The sequence below is a fragment of the Parasteatoda tepidariorum genome, chromosome 6 (genome assembly GCF_043381705.1).
Source record: "Parasteatoda tepidariorum isolate YZ-2023 chromosome 6, CAS_Ptep_4.0, whole genome shotgun sequence".
Classification (NCBI taxonomy): Eukaryota; Metazoa; Arthropoda; class Arachnida; order Araneae; family Theridiidae; genus Parasteatoda; species Parasteatoda tepidariorum.
Genome location: NC_092209.1, coordinates 9,584,741 through 9,595,942, shown reverse-complemented (window position 1 = coordinate 9,595,942; position 11,202 = coordinate 9,584,741). Strand labels below are relative to the sequence as shown.

Sequence of the window (11,202 nt, the reverse complement as noted above, 5' to 3'; positions counted from 1 at the left end):
CAAATAATGAGCTTTTTGCAAAATATCTAATAGAGTGGTAGCCTGTTAAAACCCAAAGTTTTCAAATCTTTTGGTAATTTTGCCATCATTTTAAAACCCTCACCACAAAAGAAATAATCTCATCTCATATGCGATGGTTATCTTAGCATCAACCCAGCGAGGGGCTCTAAATAATTCATCAGAGTGGGAATGTATAATAAATCGCCAAAGCACAATTGAATGGTAAAAGTTGGCGTTCGGTAACATTTACTGAGATAAAATTAAAATAAAGTAGCGAGATTAAACAAACAAATTTAATAGAGAGAAGAGGTTTTTGTGGCAGACTGCCTAGCCTTCCCTGGAGGTAAAAAATAATTAATTTAAAGTGGCGTTGCTTATGAACTTTTAAATTTTTTTTATATAGTGGTGTAAAAAATAAGTTTAAATGAATAAAAAACAATACGCTAAAACATTAACTTAGCTACCACTAGAATAATTATTTACAAGAAGCATGGAAATTTGGCAACTCTGTAAAATTACATTAATAAACCCAAGAATTGAAAGGAAATTTATAGGATTCATTACCAATTTAAATATAAAAATGAAATACTACAGACAATCCGTAGCAAATGGCACCTATGACTTTAAAGTATCGCCTCGTAAACTTATTTCCTTCTTTCTACTACTTTCAAAGTATTAGAAAAGTGGAGTCACTCAGTATTCACTGAAATGAATTTGAAAAAATCTTTGGTTTAGAAAATATTACTGAATTGAATAAAAACTGTAGCTTGTTGAGAAGAATCGATTTCAGATTTGAAATCAACTTCGCAAAATGTCTAATATTCATTTAAAAATCTAATGTGGCAGAAAAAAAAATGTGGCTTACAGGCTTTTTATAAGAAATGATTTTTTCATCAATTTCAAGTAATGTTATGATAAATTACTATGGAAATATTTCTTAATATAGTGCTGAAAAACTGTATTTTTGTACATGAATTTTCTTATATAATATTATTTTATGCTTTTTTTAAAAATTATCTTAGAACGTTTCATAAATATTTAGAGAGAACATTTAAAATTCTAGATACTTTCTTTTCAATACAATACAATGTACTCCATAATAATGCTCAAAAAGTATAATTTTTTAAATTTTTGTTGTTGAAAGTTTTAGGGATTTTTGTGATTTAAGTAGTTTTAGTAATTTGTTACATATGAATATTTTATATAGAAAAAAAGAACACCAATGGTCGAAATAGAAAAGTTTAATATTCAGAAAAAGGCGGTTTCATCACAGTCAACATTTTATAGGATGTAATTACACAACATTAAATGGGATGTTTATTACATACATAATGAATATACATAAAAATGCTACAGACAAAGAGAGAGAAAATATTTACAACATACATTTTCAAAAGATATTTAAATGTTGATGAATTTTCTATAAGTGACAAGGAACTTTTAAATGAACAAAAATCGGTTAAAAATCTGGTTGGGAATTATTAGTAAACTAAGCAATAATTTTGTAAAAAAAAATTGCTATATCTAAACTTTACTATCTCTTTTAACTGTCAAATTTAGTTTCATTTTTCGCAGATTGTTTCATATAACTATTAGTTATGCATACATTATTAAAAACTAGTTCATAAGGTTTTATTTTTGATGATTTCGTTCCTGCTTTATTGCTTTAATGAAATTACATACATCTGCCGGTTTCTATGCTCAATTTAGGCTTTTAAATCTTTTTTTAAGTAGAAGGGCATATAGAACAATTCAGGGAAAGACATCACAAAGAAAAAATATATATATATATATATATATATATATTGTTAAGAACAATTTTTGTATGTAGTTTAGTGTGCAATATTTTATAAGAATTTTATTATTTTGACGCGAGACGAATAATTTAAAAATCCTTTTAAAATAATTTTTTTAATTATTTTTAAATTTTGGAAAGTGTCTTTAAGTTCTTATTAATGCACTAAATTTTTCTCTTAGTTTTATTAAAATTTATTTTATTTTTTTAGTAGAGCATTAATAATGTAAAACTGCTGTGTTGCCAAATGATACTTTGTAAAAAAATTTGATTGTAATTGTCGCCTTCTACTGGGATAGTTTATTTTCTACTAAAAGTAACGAATTTGTTGAAATTATCATAATCTGAAAAAAAGCCAGTTTACCTCGATACTCAGTTAAGAAACTTAAAAAAATAATTCAAAATAAATATTTTATACATTAATTAATTTTATTAAAATAAAAATTGAATTTATTCTTAATATTTAGAATATGTTCTTAATATTTAGGGAATAGAACTTATTCTTAAATTTTACATGGTTTAAGTTTTTAGCAATATCCATGGTTGTCTCATAAAACGAAGTAAAAACTATAACTTGAAACTGAACATCAAAAAATTCTTTACTAATTACAACTTTTGCTTAATTCTGCAATAGCACTTAGATCTGCATTAGCAATAGATACATTTCAGCGTGAAGGTCTACTGGAGAATCGTTTTTTATTTCATTTTATTCTAAGTTTGGGACTTATGACTTAGTTGCTAACATATACGCATTTTCAGTGAGATTTTATTTTTATATTTCAAATGATAGCAGAATTTTCACTTTTCTTTACAGTTTTTCTAATTATAAATTTACTTTATAATCGCTACGTATCGGAACTTATTTGGGTCATACATTGGTTATGTTTAAACTCAGTCAAGAAAAAAAAAGCGTTTGTAAGTGTAATTTAATAGACATATTGGTACTTATTTAGAAAAATTAGCCAAAAAAAAAATAGCTGGTACCTTTCGACTACTGCTTTTTTGCTAAGTGGATCAAGTAACGATTGCTCCCTTGAAATTAAAATCATAAGTTCTATTGCAAATAATACTTGTATTATGCTTTTTCACAACATTAAAATTTCGGCCTCTATTTATGAGACATTCTTTATGAAATTTATAGCAAATATTCTTGATTTTTAAATCATAGTTGATGGTATAGTTGATAAATTATAGTTTAGTCTTGCAATATTTGCTTACGTCGCAAAAATTTTTTAGAGCATCTAAGTTTTGCATTAATTTATTTATTAGATTAATATAGAAAATGCTTTGAGTTTTCTGTTAACATTTATCTGAAATAGGTTTGAAATTATTCATCCCATTAATCGTAAGGTTTTTGCATTAATGTTTTTTCCCAACATTAAAGTTTCTGGTTCTATTTATAAGACATTTTTGACATAATTTATAGCATTCGTGAGTTTTAAATTTATATATTATAACTGATGTTCTTGCAATATTTATTTACGTCACAAAAAAGTTTTTTAGCGAATCAAAGTTTTGCATTAGTTTATTTTATGATTAATTTTAAGACATTGTTTGGTTTTCCTGTTATTATTTGATACAAAATAGGTGAGTAATTCATCCTATTTGTAAAAATATTGATACATTTCTATTTTAAATGAATTTTTTATACCTTAGTTTTGAAGTTTAATAAGGTATCAAAACTATTACTAATATATTACATAAAGATAACAATCAACGTATCAACAAACAACAATGCATAAATTTTTTCTTTATTTAGAAACAATGATATGAAGAAAATGATACATTTGATATGAAGAAAATATCACAAAATTTATTTACAGCATAATTTTTGAACCACATAGCAGTGCCAGCACAAAGGAATTATTAGCAAGTAAATGAGTAAAATATCAAAAGTATTCGCCAATTTTTGAAAATCTTCGCCAACTGCAAATCTTAACAATTTGTTATGATAATTTTTTTTTCCATAGAAAACTATTTTACTGTAGTTTTTTTCAGACTAATATTATTTGGACCCAATTCTACATAATTGGTTATGCGACGCATCTGCCGAAAATTAGTGTAATCGAATAAAAAATACTGCAATGTTTCGAAAAATTCATTTTGATGTAATTTTAATTTCTTTCCTGTGGAAAAAATCATTTGCCAATACTTTCGTCAAAAAAACAATTATAATAGCTAAATTTACAATTTTATCGCCTTTGGCGAGGGGGTGGGGAATGCTTAGCGCGGACCCTGACATAGGTAATAGAGTCAGAAGGAAATAGCTGCAGATATAAATCAAAAATGGTTTTAATTGGATGTGCAGCATTTTAATCTATTCCGAATCTTCAGAATAAAAGATTCGAGTCATTGAAAGCTTGAATTTAATGGGAAAACTTATTGATTGCTCTCAGCAATTAAATACATTTATGTGTTGACTATCACAAGGTTAATGTGGCATAATTTAATTAAATGGCACTAAAACAATAAGTCATTTTCTAACATGACTTTTATTTTGAAAATAGTTAGTAAGTGATTATAATAATTTGAAATGTTTTGAGTAGTCTTTTGATATTAGTGTTACAGATTTCGTTAAAGCATAGATTTTTATTTCATTTTTTAAAGCATAAATATTTAAGAATAAGATGTCATATAAATCTACTCTTATAAAGAGAAATTTAATTCTAATAACTTTTCTTAACTACAGTAATATTTATCAATTTAAATTCTTAGTTACGTAATTGATTTGCAAACAATTCACACAACATATTGACGACAGATACAAAAGTTCTCGTTAAGAGTAACATCGGTGTTTTTTTTATTAATTTTTTATTTTCAATTTACCTCAAAATGTTTGTTTGTGAAGATGGGCACAGTTTGAAATGCTCGCTTGAAGTGATTTCCATAATTCAAGAATTCTGTTTAAAAAATTAGACTTGTTTGAAATATGTTTTTGAAAAAAATTACCAAAGACTTAAATGCGCGTCTTAGAAAATGGATCGAACACTAAATGTTTTGTTAAACGAAAAAAAAAATTGTGACATGCTTTACGATTGGAAAAATCTTGCTTTATTTTAGTTTGATTAGTACATTTTGAGTTCATTTAGTTTATTAGTTTTTAATTCTTTTAACATACAATGATCATTATAATAGTTTTGAAAAAAGGAATTAGGTGAAAAGAAAGTTTATTTTCGTCAACGCGCATTTTGATTCACGCAAATTGTTTCAATTTGCATTTTAAGTTGTTTATTTTCTTAAACACGCATTCTTTGTTATGTTCATTTTCAGCACGCTCATTTTGAGTTATGTTCTTTTTTTAAAATAGGTCAATTTCATCAAGGTCAATAGGCAATTTTTTTAAACTAACATTGTGAGTTTTGTCTAAAATAATAAGTTTTTTCTCTTCAATTATTGACGCAGAAACAACACGTTTTTAGCTTTTAATAATTTCTACACCTAGTAGCAATAAGTATGACACTTACGATTTGGTTTCTTTTTACCAGTTTTTCCTAATTTAAAAAATATATATATAAACAAGATGTAATGATAACTTTAATAGTAAAAATTAAAAATCAAGTAAATAAATCAACAAAATTCATTCCTTATTGTGCTGAAAATAATGTATATTGTCAATTAAAAATAGCAAGTATTAATTAGTATATTAATAAAAAGCTTTATACAACATTTTGTTGTAATACATATAAACAGTTAAAACAATATTTGCTTACTATATTTTCTCTACGGAAGCGATTGAAAGCTAATCTAAAATAGAAGAAAATAGCAAAAGTGTTGTGCAATACAATGATAACTGTAACTGTGATTATTATTCAAGAGACATAGTAAGGGTTATTTACAGATGAAGGTAGCAAATATAAATATATATATGTAGAATATCTGAAATATTTGTTTACATCAGTTTTTTCTACACTCTAGAAAATTTAAAGGAGCAGAGAGTTATTTAAAATGGTCATTCGTAAAGTAACACATCTACTGTACGGACATAACATTTTTCTAACAATTCATCACCACTTTTTTGCACTTATGTACGTACAAAACATATGTACACATTAGAATATGCACACATGCATGTGCAAATACTGCCTGAGCAAAAAAATAGTGATTTATTTTGAGTTCTAATTTGTTTAATATTATAGTTTATACATTAAAAAGCAAGTAAATTATCCTCTATCCATATAAAGCTCCCAAATAATCATTCATATATAAAAATAATTTTCATGCATAGATTTCAGAACTGTATAGATAATTATTTTCCTTCCAAGTTAGCTATACTCTTTTTAGCACTATTTATTTGGCTCTACTATTTAAAAATTAATATTTTTTATAGTAATAAGTATTTACTGTGATTATAAGGAAAGGCACGCTTTTTTTATAGCTTTCAGATATAGTACTATGTTTAAATAAAAATTAAAAAAAATATTTAATTGATTCGGTGATTTATTTACAGTTTTTTTAAAATGTTATTGCTTTTTGCATTTATTGTTATTAAAATGTAATTAATTAAACTATTAAGAATTGTATATGTTCTATAATTTTAAGTTTATGCTTTTTTTTATTTGGTTAAACTAAACGTTATACACTTACATCAATAAAGTTCCCACTACAATATGATGGTACTACTAGTACGGTGGTCAGTATTACTAGTACAGTGGTCTAATTTTGCTCCAAAACCTTCTCTCCAGCAAATACAGGTTGCTTTCAAATCGGAAAAATATCAACTATCGTACGCGAAGCACTGTACTAGCACATAATTGGAGAGTTTAGTGGAAGAAGCAGGTAAGTGACATTTTTCAGAAATATTTAACAGTCAGGAAAATCAGCATAAGGTGGTCATATCAATGTGGATTATTTTTATTGTAACAAAATTGTTTTCTCTGTCTTCTTTTAATGTTGACATAACTAATCAACATTAGTTATGAGTAGGTTTTCATTATTATTATTTCAAATTAAGTACCGAAAAATAAAATAAGGCAAACAATTATTATTTCCACCTTCTAACAAATCTAAAATGAAATAGTTCATTCCACTTTTTTTGTTCCTATCCTAATTATATCAATCTGAAAATGTCACTTACCTGGTTTTCCCACTATGCTCTTAAATGATTTGAAAAATTCAACCATAACGTATATCTTACAACCAAGGTTGCCTATTTACAGAGATGATTATTGAGATTATTTTCTCCTTTTAGTCCTTAATTATTATTTACTTCTTTTAAAAAAAATTCGAGATAAAATTCAATTATAAAAAAAATTATTGGGAGTATGTTTCCCATATCAATAGTTAAAAATTAAGCTTAAAAGAAATAAAGATCTGAATAATTCAGAATTATTTAGAAAATTTTCATATTTTAAATTATTCGAAGATATATAATTTCAGAATACCATCTCTAATATAAACACAATCACAAATATACATATACACATTCTTATTCTTTTATTTAAAATATATTGGTAAGATATTATTTGAATTTGTTTGTTTGTCTTATATTATAATATTTTTATTTATGAGAGGAAAATAATTTTACTTTTTAGTCGTTTTCCGGATATATTTTTAATTAAACATTTAACATATTTTTTTTTAATTAATCGTATTTAAACAGAAATTTAGACGTTATTCTAAAAGCAGTTTTTACAGTTGGATATGTTTAGATCGATACTATAACTTTTTAAAAAATATGAGAAATAAGTTACAATAAAAATCATTTTTGTTTGAAATATAAATGAAATTCAAATCCTTCGTTATATGTGCAGCAAGGTTTAATTGTGATGGATTCTATGATTGATACCTACTTAGAGTTTCGCAGAACGCGAGAAAAATTTGTAGGTTGATAGTTCTATTCTATTTGCTTGAGATTTGCAAAAGTTTAGATATACTTTGGCAGGTAAAAGGAGAATTGTTGGTAATATGCGTCATGTTAATGTGATTTATTACTTTATATTTTCAAAATTGTGTTACGAAAATTCTAAAAAAAGGTATAGGGTTTTTGAAATAGTATTTCCCTGAAGAATTCATCCTGAAGAATTCATCTTATTATAAGGGTCGTAGTTCTGTTCCGATAAGTCAGAATAGTGTTATAACAATAAAAAAAAGTTGCTAATATTTGACGAATATTATTTAGATATTTCATATTAGCTTCTTATTTCCTTTTAGAATATGCAGTAGAACATTTTTTGTGCATATGTTAGTGCTTCAGAATTCTTCAAAAATCTACATGTAGCTTAAAAATATGATACCAGGGAAGAATCATATAGGAATGTATGGTCACAATGCAAATGTGCAACATGACATATTCAAAATTGCTTTCGCATATAGGTTTATCAGTTAATGCATCATCGTTTCAAATAATTACGTCATTAACCTCACTGTGATTATAAGGTCGTTGCAACCAGTACATAATTTTAAACTAAATCGTGTTAACTCGTTGATATGTAATAAATAATTATTATTTGTAACCTATCTCACAAATTAAAGTGTCTGGTTTTTTGAACATGTTGGGGCATTTTATTTGCGACCATAAATTTCATCATGGTTCTTACTTGTTATTATATTCCTTACCTACAAGTAGATCTTTCAACAATGATTCCAAATCATGGAATACGTTCTTTTACCGTTTAACTGCCGGATTCATATTTTGCACTAATGGAAAAAATGCCTTTAAGAAAAAACATATCAGGTTTGCATTTAAATTAAATGAAGATTTTCTGCAGAGAGCGACTAAATTTATTAAAAAATTAAACAGCTGGTTTGATTTCAGGACATAGTCATAGCAGTGCTCTAGAACTGGTTGAACAAAGCACCCCTATCCCATCCGTCATGAATTTGTTAGTGTGGTTGCTGGATACGAAATTTTCTGCATGCATCTTAATTTTTTTCCGTGTTTCACTGAAGTTAGAAAATAATTTCCATAAATCCTCATTGTAAGCAACTATGCTTGAATTTATGGAATAAGACTTTATCTCAAGAGGCCCTAAAATTGATGAATTCTTCAAGTTGAAAGGAATAGTTTGAATTAATTTTATTAAATTAGGTACCATTTTTCCTATGAATTAGGTCAATTTTATTCTGCATACCTTAAGAAATATTTAAGTTTATCTCAGCTAAAGTGATAAGGACTCTTACGTTTTGAAAAAGAGTGCAGTGATCAAATGTATATAAAAACGATAAGACTCATAAAAGTGATAATACTTTCATTGCATTACTTATCTCGTTTCTCTCCAATATAATATGTTTTAAAAGTTGAGCTGTGTCGAATTGGAAGTCTGATCAGATCTCGAAACATTTTGGTCCTAGAGGTACAGCAGCTGTAGCAGCGTTCATATACAATATTATACGACAATATCATGGAATATTTTCCTGAAGGAACTCTTTGTTAGCGTTTTGTTTCATTTTCCACGAAAGGAATTTTGCCTTTTAAGTCAGGTTTGTTGTTCTATCGGCTTGGATCCTGTTGACATAGCATCGAATGGCAATTTGGCTTATTATCAGACAAAAGTTCCGTCTTTGTCGCCATCGCTGCCATCACTGTTTTCAGAGGCTGCACCTGGAAGGTTGTCCTCTTGGGTTGACTTGTTACTGCCTCGTTTCTTTTTGTTGGGAGATTTTATTCGAATGGAACCTCTTGTTAAGAAAACTTTTTTACTCCAGATGGGACTGGGTCGAATGACGAAACTGACAAAAGTAAATAATTAGGATAAAATAATTATTTGAGTAGAACAAAACATGTGTAAATTTTTAATTATCTGGAAAGATAGTATAAAAAAAATGCACAGAGAAACTATTCGGTTTTTATAATGCATATTTAACTCACTAATAAGAAAATGGCAAAAGCGACTAAAAATTATGTGAAAACTGGATAACGTTTTGTATTAAAATATGTAGGCCTCAAATTTATCTCGTTACTTAAGTTTTAGTACTTTATTTACCATATTTTAAAAACAAATGACAGTATTTATGTTGCTAACATGCAAACAATTATACGATCTGACCGTTTAATAAAACTACAGCGATTTTAAAACGAAGTAATTAGACAATTTCTTAATAAAACTTCACTTTCTGGTTTTTCACGCAATTTATCTTTTAGATTCGTAAACTCAATAGCTGGAATCTTGGATAAGAAAACGCAAAAAAATATTGAAAAATTAACAAAAAAAAAAACATATTTAATTATAAAGAAATTAGATTCCGGATCCACTGATTCATTAGTCCTTGATTCGCCCCTTAACAGATTCTTTAATCAGCCGGTTTATTGATTCTTACATTCATTAATAAGGCAATTTAATGCTTTATGAATAAGTCGGCTTATTAATCATTACATTCAATGAAATTGTAATTCATTGATACTCCGCTTCATTAATTATTTGATTAATTAATACTTGAACTCACAGCTTCACCGATTCAGAGATTCCTCCCTTCACTAGAACACCAATTCAATGATTCCCATTTTTACTCGTTCGTTAATTTATTCTAATTCTATAAGACATTGATACGCTTACTTTGTTTTTTCTCTGGCTATAACAAGAATCAATCATAGTAAAGATCATAGATGCATAGATGCTTTACTATGCTTTTAAAATTAAAGCTGCACAACCATAAAGAACAACATGTGGAATAAATTAACCACAAAAAAGAATTTAAAATTAGACCTTTGTACAAATTATATGCACAAAATAGCAGCAAGATTACATTACATGATGGTTAGTGCAAAAACTGATCACAGATTAAAATATTTTTGTGCTTATGTGTTAAAATTCAGCTAAAATTTATAAGAAAGCGAAAATATTACCATAACATACAAGGGTTGGACAACTTGAATTAAAATACATAATAAAAATTAAACTAGGAAGTATGATATTTCTTTTAATAATTTGAAAAGCACTGTCAAATTGCATTACATACTTTATTCAAACAATTTATACTTACATAACATCGCCTTCTTCTAATGGAAGATCACAGCTTGGATTTATCATAACATAAGATAAACTGTTTCTTTTCTCAGAACACTCGTCTAAGAAAATGATAAAAACATATTATGTCACTATCAGGAAAATTAACTCTTTGCACTATCTAAAATATTGAAATACATAAAACATTAAAATGCTTAAATGTAAAAAGGTAATTTTACTCCTATTCTGTTTTTTTTTTTAATAAATGGCATTTATGAATGATTGTAATACACCATTCTCAAATATGTTTTTAACTATGAGGTTCATAAATCTTTCCATTAGTATAAATGTGTATGCTAATTACTTTCTTCCTTTCGCTGTCGACAAAACCACGGGTTGAGATATACTTTCCTATTTCTCGTACCAGTGATATTTCCGGGCAAGAGCGTTCAAAAGTAATGCACTAAAAAGGTTTTAATATATCCCTCTCCTGTGCCCGGATTTTTATTTTATTTTACTATATAT

At 26.9% G+C, this 11,202-nt stretch overlaps 1 protein-coding gene across 1 annotated transcript in view; it reads right to left on the bottom strand.

The window, feature by feature from the left end:
* Window positions 1-7,636: 7,636 nt before the first annotated feature.
* Window positions 7,637-11,202, bottom strand: part of LOC107451644 (potassium channel subfamily T member 2-like) — a 339,135-nt gene continuing 335,569 nt past the window's right edge. The window contains exons 29-30 of the mRNA XM_071181980.1: window positions 10,715-10,799; window positions 7,637-9,463 (exon numbers count right to left, since the gene is read on the bottom strand). Coding sequence (XP_071038081.1) covers window positions 9,277-9,463; window positions 10,715-10,799 — 272 coding nt within the window. The 3' untranslated portion in view covers window positions 7,637-9,276. The remainder of the gene's footprint in view (window positions 9,464-10,714; window positions 10,800-11,202) is intronic.